The sequence below is a fragment of the Pseudophryne corroboree genome, chromosome 3 (genome assembly GCF_028390025.1).
Source record: "Pseudophryne corroboree isolate aPseCor3 chromosome 3, aPseCor3.hap2, whole genome shotgun sequence".
Classification (NCBI taxonomy): Eukaryota; Metazoa; Chordata; class Amphibia; order Anura; family Myobatrachidae; genus Pseudophryne; species Pseudophryne corroboree.
In genome coordinates, this window is record NC_086446.1 from 540554135 (window position 1) to 540577745 (window position 23611).

The 23611-nt window shown below is 46.3% G+C and overlaps 1 protein-coding gene across 1 annotated transcript; it reads left to right on the forward strand.

Annotated features, from left to right (window-relative positions):
• Nucleotides 1-948: 948 nt before the first annotated feature.
• On the forward strand, nucleotides 949-23611 carry LOC135056253 (uncharacterized). The gene is made up of 5 exons (XM_063961186.1): nucleotides 949-1180; nucleotides 8931-9045; nucleotides 10444-10631; nucleotides 19096-19469; nucleotides 20968-23611. Exons 2-5 carry the CDS (start codon nucleotides 8981-8983, stop codon nucleotides 21076-21078), a joined length of 738 nt encoding a protein of 245 aa, XP_063817256.1. The 5' UTR covers nucleotides 949-1180; nucleotides 8931-8980; the 3' UTR covers nucleotides 21079-23611.

The following is a 23611-nucleotide window of genomic DNA, read 5'->3' on the forward strand; positions in this document are numbered from 1 at the left end:
GGTACAAAATGCTCTGTTTCTGGCCTTCCCACTTAATTTATTATTGCCATCCCCTGTGAAGAAACAGTTTTCTTATCATTTAACTAGTTCAACACAGGTGATGGAAATCATAAATTAAGAGGTAAGCCCAGGAACAGAGCATTTTGTACCTAGTGGGGCGGGTCATGTTGGAGGGTCTGCAGACCTGAACTGTTAGTGTGCCTTGAGGACCAAGGTTGGGAAAGCCTGCACTGCACTATATACACTGTATATACAGTAGTAAGCGGTTCCATGTCATGCTGTATCTGCTGATTATCCCAGCTCACTCTCACGGTGTGTGTTGTAGTGACTTGTTTGTTCGCCCTGACAACAGTTACCCCGGCGGCTGCCCTGACACGGTAGAGACTAGATCCCCCTCTGTTTCAGTAACTGAAGAGGAACTAGACTATTTAGTATGAGCTTTCTATTTCCTCTTCTGTTTATGTACGTTTTTACGGAAGGGGAACTAGACACTATCAAAGTGGAGACTAGATCCCCCTCTGTTTCAGTAACTGAAGAGGAACTAGATTATTTATTATAAACCCTCTATTTCCCCTTCTGTTTATGTAAATTTTTGTTCCCCGCTGTTCAAATAGGTTATTTGTTTTTGTCTATGCACCAATGGACCATCGCGGGCTCGCTTCGCTCGCCACGCTTCGGGCTCGGTGTCTCGCTTCGCTCGCCACAGGTTACTATTCCAAATAGTTTGTGACATGTCTTATGTGAAAGGTCCTCTCCACGAAGGGAAACTAGATGCTACCCTGTTGAAAAACGGACCGTCACATGGCCTGTGATGTCACCGGCTAACATTTACGGAAGGGGAACTAGACACTTCCGCCCTGGACACATCCCCTCCCCACAGCTCCCTCCCGTCATGCCGCCATCTTTGCGTGTTATGGAGTGTGTCAGTCACACTCACTGGCACGCCCGGCTTGTGAATGTCCTCTAGCGTCACGGCAGCCATGTTCCGCCGGGCGGGGAATCAATCCCGGCGCCATCTTAGTGTTTGTTACTCAGCATTATACATATACAGAACTAAACGAGGCGAGGATCCTGCGTCCGGTGAGGTAGTGTATACTTTGTGATATACTTTTCCGAGTGCCGGTGGTATATCACTTACGTATACACTGCTTACACCGGACACACCCACCTCAGCTGCCCGGTAAGTAGATTCCTTTATGTGTTAGAGGGCTAGCTTAGATCACGCTTCCTCTGTACACGGGGAATGGGGAATCTGTAGGCTCATCTGTGTACATAGAGCGTTAGTGTCTTGGTACAGCGCAGAGTTGGGAACCCGGTGTGTGTGCCTGCCATGTACTCCCCTCTTAGCAGCTGTGTTTCTATGCTATCTGTAGGCAGCGTCGGGAGCGGCCAGTGCCCGGCTATTCTGCTTACTGTAGCGGATACCCAGCATTGTCACGCCACGTAGGCTGGCAGGCAGGTAGCGGCTCTGTGGCCGGTTTACACGCACGTATACTAATGTTAAACAAAACAACTGGCTTGTAATATATGTGTCCCTACAGGTATGCCTAGGACCCTGTGTGCCAGTGGCTATATGAGGTTCTCGTTACTCCGTACAGTGGGGCATCAGCTTGGTTTTAACCTGAAATTCAGACTCTTCATTTATTTCATATATTGTAATACTACTTTCAGTTATTATTTCTAGGTTACTCCTTCAAGCATATAACTCAAGTTAATATAAACTAATCAGACAAACCACAGCTTCTCATACACCTTCAGTATGGAAGATGTGAAGCACACAGGTTAGTGTCCTATAGGCACTTTTGGGGTAGATCTGTACACAGGGGCAGATTTATTAAGCGCGGTGAAGTGATAAAGTGGAAGGTGATAAAGGACCAGCCAATCAGCTCCTAACTGTCATTTTTCAAACCCAGCCTGTGACATGAAAGTTAAGGGGGGTACTCACGGAGCGATCGCTGCTTAAAATCTAAGCAATCTGACTTGATTGTTTAGATTTTAAGCAGCGATCACTCCGTGTGTACCCCTCACAGCAATAGGGGCTGCGCATCGCTTTCGCTGGTGCTAGATTGGCCTGCGTGCAGGCCAATCTAGCAGGTCGCTCACTTTACACGCTGGGTGAAATGAGCGGCCCCCCTGTCTCCCCCCGCACGCTCAGCACACATTGCGCTGTGCTGAGTGGAGGGAGAGATGTGTGCTGAGCGATTCGCTCAGCACACATCTCTCCCTAGATCTGCCCGTGAATACGGGCCTTTAGGCTATGATTGGCTGGTACTTTATCACCTTCCACTTTATCACTTCACCAGGCTTAATAAATCTGCCCCACAGGGTCGTACTGGCCCACAGGGGAAACCGCCTGTGGGCCCACCTCCTCCTCTAGGGATTAGGCTCCAGACTGTATCCTTGTACACTTTAATTATACATATGTTACCTTATACTGCACAGGACTATGGGTCTCTCTTACGGTTAGCCGGGCCTCTGTGGTGGTTGGCCACACCTCCACTATTGCCTGGCCACACCCTTAAGCAAGGGCCCCTAACACTGCATTTCCCCGGTGGGCCCTTCTTGCCCCAGTCCGACACTGTCTGTACAGTATGATACTGGCACATATCGTGCCGGTGTCACTCTCCTGCTTTGCCTCCTTAAGAGATGTATTAACATCTTGGCTGCCAGAGATAGGAAGTGAAAACTCCCCCCACCGGCGATGCCTGTCATCGCACGCAGCGCATCAGCCTAGCGATAATGCGCTCTCTCTCTCATCCCACAGCTATCTCACTGGGCATGTGCAAGTCTCGCATCTATCCTGAATAAGGCACCCACCACAGACAGGGACAGCACTGTCCCTGCTGTGGTGTATAGGCAACACCTGCAGTGGTCTGAACTGTCAGCACTGCTGACCATTCATACATTGCCTGCCACATTGGCATGCTATCTTGTAGATAGCACCGATATGGACAGGGGCGCATAGCAATTGAATCGAGCCCATTGAATACATGACTTCCCATGTGATACTAGTATTTTGGACATTGCATTGCGAGCTCGTCAGCAGTGTAGCGATAGTGACAGTCACAGTGTAATATAAATCACTATATAGGAAGTTGCTTGGAATAGATATGACTAGTTGTTAGACCAGTTTTGCAGACGTGATCATGTAACCGAATGAGCCTAGTTGCATGAACTCCACTAATATAGACTCAATAGAAAGTGATTTTACTCACCTAGTTTTGTTTTTAAAGATTTTAGTAATATTAAGAATTTACTTACCGATAATTCTATTTCTCGTAGTCCGTAGTGGATGCTGGGGACTCCGTCAGCACCATGGGGAATAGCGGCTCCGCAGGAGACAGGGCACAAAAATAAAGCTTTAGGATTAGGTGGTGTGTACTGGCTCCTCCCCCTATGACCCTCCTCCAAGCCTCAGTTAGGATACTGTGCCCGGACGAGCGTACACAATAAGGAAGGATATTGAATCCCGGGTAAGACTCATACCAGCCACACCAATCACACCGTATAACTTGTAATCTGAACCCAGTTAACAGTATGACAAATGTAGGAGCCTCTGAACAGACGGCTCACAACAATAACAACCCGAATTTGTTTGTAACAATAACTATGTACAAGTATTGCAGACAATCCGCACTTGGGATGGGCGCCCAGCATCCACTACGGACTACGAGAAATAGAATTATCGGTAAGTAAATTCTTATTTTCTCTAACGTCCTAAGTGGATGCTGGGGACTCCGTCAGGACCATGGGGATTATACCAAAGCTCCCAAACGGGCGGGAGAGTGCGGATGACTCTGCAGCACCGAATGAGAGAACTCAAGGTCCTCCTCAGCCAGGGTATCAAATTTGTAGAATTTTGCAAACGTGTTTGCCCCTGACCAAGTAGCAGCTCGGCAGAGTTGTAATGCCGAGACCCCCCGGGCAGCCGCCCAGGATGAGCCCACTTTCCTTGTGGAATGGGCCTTGACAGATTTAGGTTGTGGCAAGCCTGCCACAGAATGTGCAAGTTGAATTGTGCTACAAATCCAACGAGCAATCGTCTGCTTAGAAGCAGGAGCACCCATCTTGTTGGGTGCATACAATATAAACAGTGAGTCAGACTTTCTGACTCCCGCCGTTCTTGAAATATATATTTTCAATGCCCGGACCACGTCCAACAACTTGGAATCCTCCAAATCGTTAGTAGCCGCAGGCACCACAATAGGCTGGTTCAGGTGAAACGCTGACACCACCTTAGGCAGAAAATGAGGACGCGTCCGCAGTTCTGCCCTGTCCGTATGGAAAATCAGATATGGGCTCTTATATGATAAAGCCGCCAATTCTGATACTCTCCTGGCTGAAGCCAGAGCCAGTAGCATGGTTACTTTCCATGTAAGATACTTCAACTCCACCGATTTTAGCGGCTCAAACCAATGGGATTTGAGAAAATCCAAGACTACATTAAGATCCCACGGTGCCACTGGGGGCACAACCGGGGGCTGTATATGTAGTACTCCTTTTACAAAAGTCTGGACTTCTGGAACTGAAGCCAATTCTTTCTGGAAGAAAATCGACAGGGCCGAAATTTGAACCTTAATGGACCCCAATTTGAGGCCCATAGACAATCCTGTTTGCAGGAAATGTAGGAATCGACCCAGTTGAAATTCCTCCGTGGGGGCCTTCCTGGCCTCACACCACGCAACATATTTTCTCCAAATGCGGTGATAATGTTGTGCAGTCACCTCCTTCCTGGCTTTTACCAGTGTAGGAATGACCTCTTCCGGAATGCCTTTTTCCCTTAGAATTCGGCGTTCAACCGCCATGCCGTCAAACGCAGCAAGTCTTGGAATAGACACGGTCCCTGCTGAAGCAGGTCCCGTCTTAGAGGTAGAGGCCACGGATCCTCCGTGAGCATCTCTTGAAGTTCCGGGTACCAAGTTCTTCTTGGCCAATCCGGAGCCAGTAGTATCGTTCTTACTCCCTTTTGCCGTATAATTCTCAGTACTTTTGGTATGAGAGGCAGAGGAGGGAACACATACACTGACTGGAACACCCACGGTGTTACCAGAGCGTCCACAGCTATTGCCTGAGGGTCTCTTGACCTGGCGCAATACCTGTCCAGTTTTTTGTTGAGGCGGGACGCCATCATATCCACCATTGGTTTTTCCCAACGGTTCACAATCATGTGGAAGACTTCTGGATGAAGTCCCCACTCTCCCGGGTGTAGATCGTATCTGCTGAGGAAGTCTGCTTCCCAGTTGTCCACTCCCGGAATGAATACTGCTGACAGTGCTATCACATGATCTTCCGCCCAGCGAAGAATCCTTGCAGCTTCTGCCATTGCTGTCCTGCTTCTTGTGCCGCCCTGTCTGTTTACGTGGGCGACTGCCGTGATGTTGTCCGACTGGATCAACACCGGCTGACCCTGAAGCAGGGGTTTTGCCAGACTTAGAGCATTGTAAATCGCTCTTAGCTCCAGTATATTTATGTGAAGAGACATCTCCAGGCTTGACCATACTCCCTGGAAGTTTCTTCCCTGTGTGACCGCTCCCCAGCCTCTCAGACTGGCATCCGTGGTCACCAGGACCCAGTCCTGTATGCCGAATCTGCGGCCCTCTAACAGATGAGCACTCTGCAACCACCACAGAAGAGACACCCTTGTCCGTGGCGATAAGGTTATCCGCTGATGCATCTGCAGATGCGATCCGGACCATTTGTCCAGCAGATCCCACTGAAAAGTTCGTGCGTGGAATCTGCCGAATGGAATCGCTTCGTAAGAAGCCACCATCTTTCCCAGGACTCTTGTGCATTGATGCACAGACACTGTCCCTGGTTTTAGGAGGTTCCTGACAAGTTCGGATAACTCCCTGGCTTTCTCCTCCGGAAGAAACACCTTTTTCTGAACCGTGTCCAGAATCATTCCCAGGAACAGCAGACGTGTCGTCGGGGTCAACTGAGATTTTGGAAAATTCAGAATCCACCCGTGTTGTTGCAGCACTAGTTGGGTTAGTGCTACTCCGTCTTCCAGCTGTTCTCTGGACCTTGCCCTTATCAGGAGATCGTCCAAGTAAGGGATAATTAATACGCCTCTTCTTCGCAGAAGAATCATCATTTCGGCCATTACCTTGGTAAAGACCCGAGGTGCCGTGGACAATCCAAACGGCAGCGTCTGAAACTGATAATGACAGTTTTGCACCACGAACCTGAGGTACCCTTGATGTGAAGGGCAAATTGGGACATGCAGGTAAGCATCCTTTATGTCCAGGGACACCATAAAGTCCCCTTCTTCCAGATTCGCTATCACTGCTCTGAGTGACTCCATCTTGAACTTGAATTTTTGTATGTACAGGTTCAAAGATTTCAGATTTAGAATAGGTCTTACCGAGCCGTCCGGCTTCGGTACCACAAATAGCGTGGAGTAATACCCCTTTCCCTGTTGTAGGAGGGGTACCTTGACTATCACCTGCTGAGAAAACAGCTTGTGAATGGCTTCCAATACCGTCGCCCTGTCTGAGGAAGACGTTGGCAAAGCAGACTTTAGGAACCGGCGAGGGGGAGACTTCTCGAATTCCAACCTGTAACCCTGAGATACTACCTGCAGAATCCAGGGGTCCACCTGTGAGCAAGCCCACTGTGCGCTGAAATTCTTGAGTCGACCCCCCACCGCTCCTGAGTCCGCTTGTAAGGCCCCAGCGTCATGGTGAGGGCTTTGCAGAACCCTGGGAGGGCTTCTGTTCCTGGGCAGGGGCTGCTTGCTGCCCTCTCTTACCCCTTCCTCTGCCCCGAGGCAGATATGACTGTCCGCTTGTTCTTATAGGACCGAAAGGACTGCGGCTGAAAAGACGGTGTCTTTTTCTGTTGGGAGGGGGTCTGAGGTAAAAAGGTGGATTTTCCGGCAGTTGCCGTGGCCACCAGATCCGATAGACCGACGCCAAATAATTCCTCCCCTTTATACGGCAATACTTCCATATGTCGTTTGGAATCCGCATCACCTGACCACTGTCGCGTCCATAAACTCCTTCTGGCAGATATGGACATCGCATTTACTCTCGATGCCAGAGTGCAAATATCTCTCTGCGCATCTCGCATATAAAGGAAAGCATCCTTTAATTGCTCTATAGTCAATAAAATACTGTCCCTATCCAGGGTATCAATATTTTCAGTCAGGGAATCCAACCAGACGACCCCAGCACTGCACATCCAGGCTGAGGCGATGGCTGGTCGCAGTATAACACCAGTATGTGTGTATATACTTTTTAGGGTAGTTTCCAGTCTCCTATCCGCTGGATCCCTGAGGGCGGCCGTATCGGGAGACGGTAACGCCACTTGTTTTGATAAGCGTGTGAGCGCCTTATCCACCCTAGGGGGTGTTTCCCAGCGCGCCCTAACCTCTGGCGGGAAAGGGTATAATGCTAATAACTTTTTTGAAATTAGCATTTTTCTATCTGGGTTAACCCACGCTTCATCACATACATCATTTAATTCCTCTGATTCAGGAAAAACTACAGGTAGTTTTTTCACCCCCCACATAATACCCCTTTTTGTGGTACTTGCAGTATCGGAGATATGCAAAGCCTCCTTCATTGCCGTGATCATATAACGTGTGGCCCTACTTGAAAATACGTTTGTTTCATCACCGTCGACACTAGATTCAGTGTCTGGGTCTGTGTCGACCGACTGAGGTAAAGGGCGCTTTACAGCCCCTGACGGTGTCTGAGACGCCTGGGCAGGTACTAACTGGTTTGCCGGCCGTCTCATGTCGTCAACTGATTTTTGTAATGTGCTGACATTATCACGTAATTCCATGAACAAAGCCATCCATTCCGGTGTCGACTCCCTGGGGGGTGACATCACCATTATCGGCAATTGCTCTGCCTCCACACCAACATCGTCCTCATACATGTCGACACACACGTACCGACACACAGCAGACACACAGGGAATGCTCTTATCGAAGACAGGACCCCACTAGCCCTTTGGGGAGACAGAGGGAGAGTTTGCCAGCACACACCCAAGCGCTATAATATATATGGGAACAACCTTATATAAGTGTTGTTCCTTATAGCAGCTTAAATATATCCAATATATCGCCAAAAAATGCCCCCCCTCTCTGTTTTACCCTGTTTCTGTAGTGCAGTGCAGGGGAGAGTCCTGGGAGCCTTCCTCACAGCGGAGCTGAGCAGGAAAATGGCGCTGTGTGCTGAGGAGAATAAGCCCCGCCCCCTATTTCGGCGGGCTTTCCTCCCGTAGTTTCAGATAACTGGCATGGGTTAAATACATACATATAGCCTCAATGGCTATATGTGATGTATTCTTTTGCCATAAGGTATTAAAATATTGCTGCCCAGGGCGCCCCCAGCAGCGCCCTGCACCCTCCGTGACCGTTGGTGTGAAGTGTGTGACAACAATGGCGCACAGCTGCAGTGCTGTGCGCTACCTTCATGAAGACTGAAGAGCCTTCTGCCGCCTGTTTCCGGACCTTCAATCTTCAGCATCTGTAAGGGGGGTCGGCGGCGCGGCTCCGGGACGAACCCCAGGGTGAGACCTGTGTTCCGACTCCCTCTGGAGCTAATGGTGTCCAGTAGCCTAAGAATCCAATCCATCCTGCACGCAGGTGAGTTGAAATTCTCTCCCCTAAGTCCCTCGATGCAGTGAGCCTGTTGCCAGCAGGACTCACTGAAAATAAAAAACCTAAAAAACTTTTTCTAAGCAGCTCTTTAGGAGAGCCACCTAGATTGCACCCTGCTCGGACGGGCACAAAAACCTAACTGAGGCTTGGAGGAGGGTCATAGGGGGAGGAGCCAGTACACACCACCTAATCCTAAAGCTTTATTTTTGTGCCCTGTCTCCTGCGGAGCCGCTATTCCCCATGGTCCTGACGGAGTCCCCAGCATCCACTTAGGACGTTAGAGAAAATTTGATATTCTACTTTTTTTTTTATTTTCTAGGGACTATTAATTACATTGGTTTGGGAACATTGAAAAGCCATATATTTGAGATGATGCCCTGCTTGTTTCATGCAGATAAATCATCACCCTCCTGCAAACAATGCACATCACCAAGGTGAGTAGTAAGCTGAGTTTTTTGAGATCTGCATATTTGATTCTATTAACTGTCCGTATTGAAGCTGATATGTACCAAATATAACTCGGACAGTGATGGCGATAACCACTGTCCCTGCGAGTAACATTTGTGAAAAACTCCTCTGGGAAATCTGACAATCGCATACACACAGTGGGCCAGATTTAGGGGTCTATTCATGAAGCAGTGAAAAGTGTGGAAAAGCAAGCCAGTGGAGAAGTTGCCCATGGCAACCAATCAGCACTGAAGTAACATTTATAATTTGCATACTATACAATTGTACGGAGCAGCTGATTGGTTGCCATGGGCAGCTTCTCCACAGGCTCACTTCTCCACTCTTTTCACTGCTTCATGAATAGACCCCTTAGAAGTGGTTGGAGTTGCTATCGCTACTGCTTACATGGAAGCAGCAGCGATAGCACTAATATGGTAATGCAGCAGGGGGCGTCATGCCTCCAACAAGCATTACTGACCTGAGCTGTGTTTTAGAATGCAGCAGCAGATCAACTGTGACACCATCGGCCGGCTGCATGACCTATGGAGTCGGGCAAGCCGGCCGCTGCAGGTCCGAGCAAGAAGCCTGGAAATCTCCGTTCTGGCCTTGTCCATCCCCAACAACAGTGGCGACACACCATTGTTTTGAAAAACTGAGGCTGTTGCTACCCCCTTTCCCACCCCCAAACTATTAGACTGCCAATCACTGACAGTCTGTTGCCGTAGTTCGACTGACATCACAGTCCCATGCTGCACATGTGCAAAATTCCAAACATCGGTACATGCAGTAGTTGGGACCTGAATCGGGCCCACTGTCAGATTCTGGAACCGTCTGTAGGTTTCAGGAGAGGAATTTTAATATCCTCTCCTGCGAATATGCCTCCATAGGCATAAATTAGTTGACATCATTGGAGGGGGGTGTAAACAAAAGGGGCCAAACTCCAAAAAGCAAAGTTTTGCACATTGGGGTCAGATCGTAATCCCCTTTGATGATAATGGGGACTGCTGTCTGCTGTAGTAGTTTGTGAAATATTCTGCATTAGGCTGTATTAGTACATAGAGCTCGCCACAGGTTCTATTCCCACTCGGTTGGTGGCATGGACCCACCGACCGAGTGGGAATACGGGGCGGTCGTCGGGATTCTGGCTGACGATATCACCGGGTGTCGGGATTTCGGCGTTGGTCTCCTTAACGCTGGGATCCCGGCTGCCGGTAAAGTGACAGCATCCCACTGATACATATACAAATCATAATGTAGAAGCTGCGGTTTCTGCGCATACCTTTATAAAATACTGCCTTGATAAATAGGCTCTTTAGTTAACATAAAATACTGTTTTGTTCTTGTCAAACTAATGTATAATATGTTTCTTTCCTTCTTTTTATTAGTAAAAAAAATGGCTTTCACAGACAATCTGGTTCTACAGGAGAAGACACTTTGGAATCGCCGCTCGCTGTCTTAAAAAATGGCACACATGTTCATTTATCTCCATCTTCAGTAGCAGAGAGTGAATGTATTCAACACCAGCAGTGCCTCTTAGAGGGTGAAGAGCTCATCCAGAAGCTGGAAAAGAAACGTAAGAACTGGGAAGTCATAGGGATTATGGAAGGTGGCAGTGTCTGATATGTGGGTGTATGCAGCACTGTGAAGTAAACAGATTCTATTTGACGAAATGGGGTGGTGTAGAGCAGAGCTATATTTTTGTAGTCTGGAAGAAAAGTATTATTGGATAGCGTAGGTGATCATTGGCTAACATTGGTGGTCGAAAGTGTAAATCTGAACCAAGACCAGAGCAAGTAATAAGACACGAGCTGTAACTGCAGTGTCTAATGTAGGCTTAACCATGAAAGCAAATGTTTGGGTGCTCTAATTTTAGTACAGATCTACACCTTTGAGCAACAGCAGTAAATAATCATCTTTATGTGTGACATGCCACCGTCACAAAGGGGGTGCAGGCTGCATCCCGTTGTCACCCTTTATGGGGAGATATCTAAATGCTGCCTCCTCTGCAGTGACAGGAGCTGGGTGCTGCAGTGTGACAATATCCTGTGGCACTCTGCTCCAGTCACTAGGAAAGGCCATCAATATTAAAAATGATCGATGGTCTATAACCAGTGGTAACTACTTTTTACTATCGATGGAGAAGAACTAAGAGATTAGACAAGTGCATTTTAGAGCTAATATCTGCAGTTTATGTAGTTGTCTTAAATCTCTGATAGGAATCCTGGAGAAGTGTTTAGGTTTTTTTTTTTCATATTTGAGCTTTTTTCCTCCTAATTTTATTCCATAAAAGGTGTTTATGGTAATGTGCTACCAAAAGAAGAGCCTGTGGTTTCTATAAAATACTCTATAGAATGCTTGTGTGAGAGACTCTTGTGTAGAGTTCATTTGTGTGACCTGTCCTGGCAGCCCAAGGTGTGCCTGAAAATACATTGTTTCACAGCAGTCTCTTGTAGTCATATCTCAATAAACTGAAGAAGTACATAGTGGGCCTCACCCTAACTGATTTATTAAGAAGGTCGCAGTGCAAAGAAGACCAACTATCTGATGTGACTCCTGATACTGAACTGCATTTGCGTTGAAGACTTTATTCAGAGATATCACAGCCCTATTGAGAACAGCATAAAATGGCAATTCAGTTTGAAACGATGTGGTGTGTGATTGCTAGTAATGGTGGGCCATCTCGACTGCAGCATTGCTCATTTTACTTCACAGTGTATGCCCCCAGAGACCAACATGAAGCGACAAAGGGAAACAAACGTTATTATTGAAAACTGCAAGTACAACATTTGGCACAAAGGTGTCTGTGAGACGGATTTGCATATCTAACCTAAAGATTTACATTTATTCTGAATTTACCTGGCCTCCTCTCTGACTGCTGGGAGTTGGACTGTGCTCACAGAACACTAAATGCAGAGATTTGTCACCAGATTACATTTACCAGTGATACGGGATAGCAATCTAGGCCAGCAGCGACTTTCTACAGTAAAACATGAATTTATTCCTGTCCATTGTGATTTTCATAAACTGTAACAAGTACAATGAGGATATGCTTTAAAGTGGTAATGTTACTGAAATATATAGCAGAATTCAGTAGAGTGTGGCATCATTAACGTCATCTTACTTTTTGTTAAACCACCACGACTGGGACTTTTGTACAAGTTCTGAATATTTTACTCTGGACCAACGAACCAAGACCAGAGCCTCAGAACCAACCATGAAAGGATCACAACACCACTCCACGATGGCAACAAGCTAAGTATCACCCTTTAATAGTTGGAAGACCTGAGGGTTTAGAGTGCACATTTCACATTGGCAAAAGACCAGGTCTATTCCACTATTTTGTTTCTATCCAAACCTAAAGGGGGGTACTCACGGAGTGATCGCTGCTTAAAATCTAAACAATCTGACTAGATTGCTTAGATTTTAAGCATGATCGCTCCGTGTGTATGCCCCACAGCGATAGCGATGCGCAGCCCCGCGCATCGCTATCGCTGGTGCTAGATTGCCCCCCTCCCGCACGCTCAGCACACCGTGCTGAGCGGCGGGAGAGATGTGTGCTGAGCGGTTCGCTCAGCACACATCTCTCCCGCATCGGCCAGTGAGTACTGGCCTTAACACCGTCTGTAATATCAGGGAAAGGAAGTCCAACTTAGTCTAAAATTATGTGGTCACATCAGATTAGATATTGCTGGCTGTTCAGTTTATTGAATGCAATGGATGAAACATAACCTTAAGATTTAAAGCTACTTCCTATCACAGCACAGTATGTCAGGGGAAGAGGAATAAGCCTGTGAGAGACACCTCTGTAGAAGCAGTGCCTTGTACTTATCAAGATGAGAGACACAGATATACAAAGAAAACTCATGCAGTAGCCTGAATCATCTTTAATAACTGGGTGAGTCTCCCATTATGTAACCTGGATTTATTACAAGACCATAAGGTATACATCATTCAAGACCTTATCGTTTCCCTGTAATGGGATTTGGACTTGTAAATATTCATAAAACGCTGACAAGATTCCCAACTGCTGCTTATTATCATTTGATAATATTTTCACTGAATTTGATCATGTTCTGCTGTACATAGGAAAACAAATCTTCACTTTATTCCAAGACTGACTTATACCTGTACTTTCTCTGACGTCCTAGTGGATGCTGGGGACTCCGTCAGGACCATGGGGATTAGCGGCTCCGCGGGAGACAGGGCACAAAAATAAAGCTTTAGGATCAGGTGGTGTGCACTGGCTCCTCCCCCTATGACCCTCCTCCAAGCCTCAGTTAGGTTTTTGTGCCCGTCCGAGCAGGGTGCAATCTAGGTGGCTCTCCTAAAGAGCTGCTTAGAAAAAGTTTTTAGGTTTTTTATTTTACAGTGAGTCCTGCTGGCAACAGGCTCACTGCAACGAGGGACTTAGGGGAGAAGAAGTGAACTCACCTGCGTGCAGGATGGATTGGCTTCTTAGGCTACTGGCCACCATTAGCTCCAGAGGGATCGAACACAGGCCCAGCCATGGAGTCCGGTCCCGGAGCCGCGCCGTCGACCCCCTTGCAGATGCCGAAAAGTGAAGAGGTCCAGAAACCGGCGGCAGAAGACTTTTCAGTCTTCATGAGGTAGCGCACAGCACTGCAACTGTGCGCCATTGTTGTCACACACTTCACACCAGCGGTCACTGAGGGTGCAGGGCGCTGTGGGGGGTGCCCTGGGCAGCAATGAAATACCTATACTGGCTAAAAGATACATCACATATAGCCCCTGGGGCTATATGGATGTATTTAACCCCTGCCAGGTCTCAGAAAAACGGGAGAAGAAGCCCGCCGAAAAGGGGGCGGGGCCTATTCTCCTCAGCACACAGCGCCATTTTCCCTCACAGAAATGCTGGTGGGAAGGCTCCCAGGCTCTCCCCTGCACTGCACTACAGAAACAGGGTTAAAACAGAGAGGGGGGGCACTTATTTGGCGATATGATTATATATATTAAGATGCTATAAGGGAAAAACACTTATATAAAGGTTGTCCCTGTATAATTATAGCGTTTTGGTGTGTGCTGGCAAACTCTCCCTCTGTCTCTCCAAAGGGCTAGTGGGGTCCTGTCCTCTATCAGAACATTCCCTGTGTGTGTGCTGTGTGTCGGTACGTGTGTGTCGACATGTATGAGGACGATGTTGGTGAGGAGGCGGAGCAATTGCCTGTAATGGTGATGTCACTCTCTAGGGAGTCGACACCGGAATGGATGGCTTATTTAAGGAATTACGTGATAATGTCAACACCCTGCAAGGTCGGTTGACGACATGAGACGGCCGGCAAACCAATTAGTACCTGTCCAGGCGTCTCAAACACCGTCAGGGGCGTTAAAACGTCTTTTTACCTCAGTCGGTCGACACAGACACGGACACTGACTCCAGTGTCGACGGTGAAGAAACAAACGTATTTTTCTTTTAGGGCCACACGTTACTTGTTAAGGGCAATGAAGGAGGTGTTACATATTTCTGATGCTACAAGTACCACAAAAAAGGGTATTTTGTGGAGTGTGAAAACTACCTGTAGTTTTTCCTGAATCAGATAAATTAAATGAAGTGTGTGATGATGCGTGGGTTTCCCCCGATAGAAAATTATTGGCGGTATACCCTTTCCCGCCAGAAGTTAGGGCGCGTTGGAAAACACCCCTTAGGGTGGATAAGGCGCTCACACGCTTATCAAAACAAGTGGCGGTACCGTCTCCAGATAGGGCCGCCCTCAAGGAGCCAGCTGATAGTAGGCTGGAAAATATCCTAAAAAGTATATACACACATACTGGTGTTATACTGCGACCAGCGATCGCCTCAGCCTGGATGTGCAGCGCTGGGGTGGCTTGGTCGGATTCCCTGACTGAAAATATTGATACCCTTGACAGGGACAGTATTTTACTGACTATAGAGCATTTAAAGGATGCATTTCTATATATGCGAGATGCACAGAGGGATATTTGCACTCTGGCATCAAGAGTAAGTGCGATGTCCATATCTGCCAGAAGTTGTTTATGGACACGACAGTGGTCAGGTGATGCAGATTCCAAACGGCACATGGAAGTATTGCCGTATAAAGGAGAAAAAGACAACGTCTTTTCAGCCTCAGTCCTTTCGTCCCCATAAGGGCAAGCGGTCAAAAGGCCAGTCATATCTGCCATGGGATAGAGGAAAGGGAAGAAGACTGCAGCAGGCAGCCCATTCCCAGGAACAGAAGCCCTCCACCGCTTCTGCCAAGTCCTCAGCATGACGCTGGGGCCGTACAAGCGGACTCAGGTGCGGTGGGGGGGTCGTCTCAAGAGTTTCAGCACGCAGTGGGCTCACTCGCAAGTGGACCCCTGGATCCTACAAGTAGTATCCCAGGGGTACAGATTGGAAGTTCGAGACTTCTCCCCCTCGCAGGTTCCTGAAGTCTGCTTTACCAACGTCTCCCTCCGACAGCGAGGCAGTAGTGGAAACAATTCACAAGCTGTATTCCCAGCAGGTGATAATCAAAGTACCCCTCCTACAACAAGGAAAGGGGTATTATTCCACACTATATTGTGGTACTGAAGCCAGACGGCTCGGTGAGACCTATTCTAAATCTGAAATATTTGAACACTTACATAAAAAGGTTCAAATCAAGATGGAGTCACTCAGAGCAGTGATAGCGAACCAGGAAAAAGGGGACTATATGGTGTCCCGGGACAGATGCTTACCTCCATGTCCCAATTTGCCATTCTCACCAAGGGTACCTCAGGTTCGTGGTACAGAACTGTCACTATCAGTTTCAGACGCTGCCGGTTGGATTGTCCACGGCACCCCGGGTCCTTACCAAGGTAATGGCCGAAATGATGATTCTTCTTCAAAGAAAATGGACGATCTCCTGATAAGGGCAAGGTCCAGGAGAACAGTTGGAGGTCGGAGTAGCACTATCTCAAGTAGTTCTACGACAGCACGGGTGGATTCTAAATATTCCAAAACCGCAGCTGTTTCCGACGACACGTCTGCTGTTCCTAGGGATGATTCTGGACACAGTCCAGAAAAAGGTGTTTCTCCCGGAGAAGAAAGCCAGGGAGTTATCCGAGCTAGTCAGGAACCTCCTAAAACCAGGAAAAGTGTCAGTGCATCATTGCACAAGGGTCCTGGGAAAAATGGTGGCTTCTTACGAAGCGATTCCATTCGGCAGATTTCACGCAAGAACTTTTCAGTGGGATCTGCTGGACAAATGGTCCGGATCACATCTGCAGATGCATCAGCGGATAACCTTATCGCCACGGACAAGAGTGTCTCTTCTGTGGTGGTTGCAAAGTGCTCATCTGTTAGAGGGCCGCAGATTCGGCATACAGGACTGGGTCCTGGTGACCACGGATGCCAGTCTGAGAGGCTGGGGAGCGGTCACACAGGGAAGAAACTTCCAGGGAGTATGGTCAAGCCTGGAGATGTCTCTTCACATAAATATACTGGAGCTAAGAGCGATTTACAATGCTCTAAGCCTGGCAAAACCCCTGCTTCAGGGTCAGCCGGTGTTGATCCAGTCGGACAACATCACGGCAGTCGCCCACGTAAACAGACAGGGCGGCACAAGAAGCAGGAGAGCAATGGCAGAAGCTGCAAGGATTCTTCGCTGGGCGGAAGATCATGTGATAGCACTGTCAGCAGTGTTCATTCCGGGAGTGGACAACTGGGAAGCAGACTTCCTCAGCAGACACGATCTACACCCGGGAGAGTGGGGACTTCATCCAGAAGTTTTCCACATGATTGTGAACCGTTGGGAAAAACCAAAGGTGGACATGATGGCGTCTCGCCTCAACAAAAAACTGGACAGGTATTGCGCCAGGTCAAGAGACCCTCAGGCAATAGCTGTGGACGCTCTGGTAACACCGTGGGTGTTCCAGTCAGTGTATGTGTTTCCTCCTCTGCCTCTCATACCAAAAGTACTGAGAATTATACGGCAAAGGGGAGTAAGAACGATACTCGTGGCTCCGGATTGGCCAAGAAGAACTTGGTACCCGGAACTTCAGGAGATGCTCACGGAAGATCCGTGGCCTCTACCTCTAAGACGGGACCTGCTTCAGCAGGGACCGTGTCTATTCCAAGACTTACCGCGGCTGCGTTTGACGGCATGGCGGTTGAACGCCGAATTCTAAGGGAAAAAGGCATTCCGGAAGAGGTCATTCCTACACTGGTAAAAGCCAGGAAGGAGGTGACTGCACAACATTATCACCGCATTTGGAGAAAATATGTTGCGTGGTGTGAGGCCAGGAAGGCCCCCACGGAGGAATTTCAATTGGGTCGATTCCTACATTTCCTGCAAACAGGATTGTCTATGGGCCTCAAATTGGGGTCCATTAAGGTTCAAATTTCGGCCCTGTCGATTTTCTTCCAGAAAGAATTGGCTTCAGTTCCTGAAGTCCAGACTTTTGTAAAAGGAGTACTACATATACAGCCCCCGGTTGTGCCCCCAGTGGCTCCGTAGGACCTTAATGTAGTTTTTGGATTTTCTCAAATCCCATTGGTTTGAGCCACTCAAATCGGTGGATTTGAAATATCTTACATGGAAAGTAACCATGCTACTGGCCCTGGCTTCAGCCAGGAGAGTGTCAGAATTGGCGGCTTTATCGTATAAAAGCCCATATCTGATTTTCCATTCGGACAGGGCAGAACTGCGGACGCGTCCTCATTTTCTGCCTAAGGTGGTGTCAGCGTTTCACCTAAACCAGCCTATTGTGGTGCCTGCGGCTACTAGCGATTTGGAGGATTCCAAGTTGCTGGACGTTGTCAGGGCATTGAAAATATATATTTCAAGGACGGCTGGAGTCAGAAAATCTGACTCGCTGTTTATACTGTATGCACCCAACAAGCTGGGTGCTCCTGCTTCTAAGCAGACGATTGCTCGTTGGATTTGTAGCACAATTCAACTTGCACATTCTGTGGCAGGCCTGCCACAGCCTAAATCTGTCAAGGCCCATTCCACAAGGAAGGTGGGCTCATCCTGGGCGGCTGCCCGAGGGGTCTCGGCATTACAACTCTGCCGAGCAGCTACGTGGTCGGGGGAGAACACGTTTGTAAAATTCTACAAATTTGATACCCTGGCTAAAGAGGACCTGGAGTTCTCTCATTCGGTGCTGCAGAGTCATCCGCACTCTCCCGCCCGTTTGGGAGCTTTGGTATAATCCCCATGGTCCTGACGGAGTCCCCAGCATCCACTAGGACGTCAGAGAAAATAAGATTTTACTTACCGATAAATCTATTTCTCGTAGTCCGTAGTGGATGCTGGGCGCCCATCCCAAGTGCGGATTGTCTGCAATACTTGTACATAGTTATTGTTACAAAAAAATCGGGTTGTTATTGTTGTGAGCCGTCTGTTCAGAGGCTCCTACGTTTGTCATACTGTTAACTGGGTTCAGATCACAAGTTGTACGGTGTGATTGGTGTGGCTGGTTTGAGTCTTACCCGGGATTCAAAATCCTTCCTTATTGTGTACGCTCGTCCGGGCACAGTATCCTAACTGAGGCTTGGAGGAGGGTCATAGGGGGAGGAGCCAGTGCACACCACCTGATCCTAAAGCTTTATTTTTGTGCCCTGTCTCCTGCGGAGCCGCTAATCCCCATGGTCCTGACGGAGTCCCCAGCATCCACTACGGACTACGAGAAATAGATTTATCGGTAAGTAAAATCTTATTTTTTCCACTTTTCAAGTGTTATGCTGTTCTCACACTCAATTTGTAATTCAGTATTCTGGTCAGGGCTGCCTGGTTATTTTGCTTATCTTTATAACTAACTGTATTGCTTTTCTTTATCTTAAACATAGTCCCATATAACTTTTCAAATTAGAATCGAACAGATTCTCAAATTCCTAAATCTGAGTACATAGTTAAGTGTTGGTAAGTATATAATCCATGTGTTTCTTGTCCTTTGCTACATATTTGTTCAGCTAGAGTAAAAAAAGCCTCCCATGTTTGAATTAGGTTTGTTCTTTGGAGCATGCATGTTAACTTTAAAAATCTATAAGACTGCCTCATGTAATGCCAGTGCTTTAATTTTTCCTATCCTTACAGCGGGCGACCTTGACTTAGTTTCAAAGTTTGTGCAAAAAAATAAAGAAACCTTGTTCCCATTGAAGACTAATGGCATATACCTTCGAATCTGTGATCTGAACGGCACTAATTACATGGGCCAGAAGTATATGCTTGAAGGATGGCAACATTTATACCTCGAACGTAGTACACAAATGGAAATCCTCGGAACTCTGGAGTGCTCCGGGAGCATGGCCACCACCTTGCAGTGGATCATTCTTGTGGCAGAAGATGGAAACATCTACGCTTATGAAGATGAAGAGCTACATGTAATTGCCTCAAGTTTAAGAGAGTTGGTAGAAAATGGCATTCAGCTGGGCAAGTCACACCCCTATCCACATGATGTCAGTGATGAGGTAATGTATATCAGAATTGTTAGTGACTTATACAGGGGTCCTTCTATTCCACCAGCGTGAGACACACCATAACTACAGTGGTATAAAGATGGTGGCACTTAATAGAACACATTCAGAGCCACCTCTGTGTGTAGAATATACCTTGCAGTAAGTCATGGGATGTTATCAATAGAGAGAGTTGTATTGCTGGACCTCTCCGTAGACAAGGGGAGTCTTGAAACATTTGATCAGACACACAAAAATGATTTGAACTAACATACACAAGCACTGCGTATCAGTGAGCTAAAGGTAGCGTCTAGTTTCTCTTCGTGGAGAGGACCTTTCCCATAACCCCCTGGGTTCATGTCACAATCTATTTGGAATAGAAAAGTGTGGCAAGCGGAGCGAGACACCAAGCCCGAAGCTTGGTGAGCGAGCCCGCGAGGGTCCAATGCTGCATAGAAAAAAAATTCCCCCAAACGAACGGAGAACGAAGAAAACATTGAGGAGCTGTAAGGGCGGAAGTTCTCTCCTGCCCTCTCGTTTTGTCACGTCCAGGTCCTTAGCACGAAGGTAACATAGACACAACCGTGAGCTAAACCACAGGTCTAAAATCAAAGGGTTGTTTACGAAGTGGCAGCCAGCTTATCAAAGCTGCTGCTTGTCAGCCTTCCTAGCCATAGGATTTAAAAGATTAATAAACATAAAACAAACCTGGTTTAGCATTGAATATTATTGCTTTTATTAACCATTTAAATGACAATTTCCCCCCCCCCAAAACCCACTCAGAAATTGTTGGATTTTTTATGAGTGAATTGGGTGAAGAACATGTATTTAACCTTATCCAAAATGATTTACACTTCCCCAGTGGCTGCTATTGTCTGTAGCCGACAGGTGGGGCCTGCCGTGCTGACCGATCAGCAGCACTGCAAACAGTGGGGAGGGAGCGGGAAGGTAGAGGGACCTTCCCAAAACTGCAGCACTCAGAGGGACTCTTCCCTGCTGCTGCAAACACTGTCTATCTGACTGGTCACATCCTGTGCAACCAGGTCAGATAAAGCACTTGCTGGTGTGATCGCATCTGATGGTTTAATCCTGTGTCCAGAACAGCCAACAAGTGGTGGCTTTGAAAAGCCATACCTGTATCCTTTATTCACCATGTACATCACTAATGACACTTAGTGGTGCCATGTAAATAAAATGTATTATTCGCTTATTTACAAGGACATGAAATATCGGTTGCAAAGCTAACTAGCAAAATCTGCCTTGAAGACCATATTTAAAGGTTAAGTCCTTCACATAATTCATCAGATCTGAATGGAATGAAATCTGATCTGTCGTTTAATTGAAGATCAGTACCTTATGGTGGCAAAGCTACTACTTGAATTATTTAGGTAGTGCATCTACCATTTCTTGTGAGGTTCCAGGGGTAATGAACACTTTATAAGTAACATTCTCACTATGTGGAACTTTTATCAAATACTATGCTTACAATAAATGGCACAATTTATTTTTGCAGGAATCTTTCCAGGAAGATGAAGACATCCAGGTTATCAAACGGAGAACAAAAGGTTTTGTTGATAAACATGCGGATGACTTTGATACCTTCCTCGATTTTCTTAAAGCATAAGCCTGCATTCTTCAGTTAAAGTTAATGAACAGGACTTTTCTATGTTCTGTAGTTCTTTAACATCCAGCTCAAGAAATAAACTTGTTCAAAAATATGAGTGACTACATTCAGCCATTTTCTTGGCTGTCTGTGATTTATTGCGCAGCTCCAGCAAAAAACTGCATAGGCTTGTGGGCAAATGGAACAAAAAGCTGCAGTAACAGAGATACTGTATATAGCAGATCTTTATTTGTCCTTCTGCTTAGATCACTGCAGTTTTTTTTAGAGGGGTAAACTAAAATGATATATTTGTGCTTTACCGTCACAAAGTACGAACCCTAGGGGGAAATCATGAGTAAGTACTTAACGTATGTATGTATGCACATAGTCACGGAGGACCATGCTATATATGTGCATATATTAATGTGTGGGTGTACCTATGCATGTGCAATTGGTTACCTTGTAAATTTACAATATGGCCTAAAATACACACTATACAATTATCTGGCAGATTATCATCCAGATCTGGCTGGTTGGAATGAAAATCTGGTAATGGATGAGAACAAATGACAATCGACTATTTGCTCCCAAACACTGCAAAACTGACAAAAACAGTCGTTCATCCAAGTTGGTTAAATTTGTGTTTAACCAATTTGTATGAACAGGTTTTGTTCGTTTTCCAAGTTTGGGAGCAAATGGTAGATTGTCATTTGCTCTCATCCATTACCAAATTTCATTCCAACCAGCTAGATCTGGCAGATTATCTGTCAGATAATTGTATAGTGTGTACCTAGTAGAATGCAACAGACTTTGGGAACTGAAATAGGTTCCACTTATATGTCCAAAGTAAACATCCACAATAGAAACAATACATTTGGCTAATATTTTTTCCAAAATTTTAGCATTTTTTCAATGATCAAATTATTCTAATAGGAGCAATTTAACACTTATTTAGTATAATTTTATTAACAAATCTACATATTTGTTAATATAATTATACTGATTTGGGTTTAAATGGCTATTTACACAATTTCATAAAACAAATTAAAAAAATCAACAATTTTGAGTACATTTTTGGAAAACTAACATGCACATACAGGGGTGTATTCATTAATTGTCGGAAGCTGCCATCTTGTCGGAAAGACGGCAGCTTCCGACTTGTTTAGGTCGGAAGGGGTTCTGACCTATTCAATGCCGGCATTTTTTTCCGACAAGTCGGGAATTCCCATTGGCTGTCGGAAGCACGGCCAAACCCAACAGGTTTTAGCCCCGTTTCCGACAATGTCAATCTGACTTTAAAGAAAGTCGGATTTCCATTGTCTGGAATGGGCCAAACCTGTCTGGTTTAGCCCTGCATTGAATACGACCTGTCGGATCCTTTCCATTGGAAAGGATCCGACAGGTATTTTATATATCCCACAGCCTCCGTACATAATGAGTTGCGGCACACACGGTGCATGCGAAACACCAGCTCCAGTGAAACCGGGCCAATGCAAAGCATCTTTTGTTTTTTCCTGAAAATGTGTCTTATTCGCTATGCTCAAAGTCCACTGTATTGGACCTTATACCATTGATTAGATGCAAAATGCACTTTAATAACTTTTTTTTTTTTATATCCTAAAAAGCCATCCAACATGTAAAACCTTATTTCCAGTTCTGAATGCCTGATTTACATTAACTACCAAAAGGCAGACTGAAGCTGGAATGATAAAGCAATGTATAAAAGTATAAAAAAGTCAAAACCAATAAATTGATGGGTGAAAAATTACTTTTAAGCCCAGTACCCACGGGCCGATGCATGAGAGATGTGTGCTGAGCGAACCGCTCAGCACACATCTCTCCCGCCGCTCAGCACAGCGCGATCTGTGCTGAGCGTGCGGGGGAAGACGGGGTGCCGCTCAGTAAAACCCAGCAGGTGAAGTGAGCGACCCGCTAGATTGGCCTGCATGCAGGCCAATCTAGCAGCAGCGATAGCGATGCGCGGGGCTGCGCATCGCTATCGCTGTAAGGGGTACTCACGGAGCGATCAGGCTGATATTCTAAGCAATCTAGTCAGATTGCTTAGAATATCGCTCCGTGAGTACCCCCCTTAAGTTCCACAACTTGTGGAATTGTCCATATAGAACATCTGTGTGCAGAGGGGAAACATGCAAGATTGAACTCTTGTGCATTTGTTTTCTGTATAAATAACCTATTGGTATAGTGTACAGGAAATGTAAAATAGTTATTAGGAAAATGGGGACCTTGTGTGACCATCCCACCATTGCTAACAAACACTTCATATTTATACATATTTGCGTTTGTAGTACATATGATGGAAGTCTGTATTGATATAAATGGAATGATTGGTGAATAAAACTGATATGTGCACACAGTGATGTGTATGTGTATATATAATCTATTTAACAATCTTTGTTAATGTTACAGTACTCCATTATACAAAATCTGTATTTCTTGTAATTCAATAATTGCATATATCAGAAGTGTTTTAATTCAATGTACAAATTTTTATTCTTGCCATTATTGTCTCTGATAATAAAAATCTATTTTGACA

Coding starts and splice junctions, on each gene's coding strand:
- LOC135056253 (XM_063961186.1), top strand. CDS start 8,981: ATGATGCCCTGCTTGTTTCATGCAGATAAATCATCACCCTCCTGCAAA. Junction 9,046..10,443: donor AAACAATGCACATCACCAAG/GTGAGTAGTAAG, acceptor TCTTTTTATTAG/TAAAAAAAATGGCTTTCACA. Junction 19,470..20,967: donor CACATGATGTCAGTGATGAG/GTAATGTATATC, acceptor TTATTTTTGCAG/GAATCTTTCCAGGAAGATGA.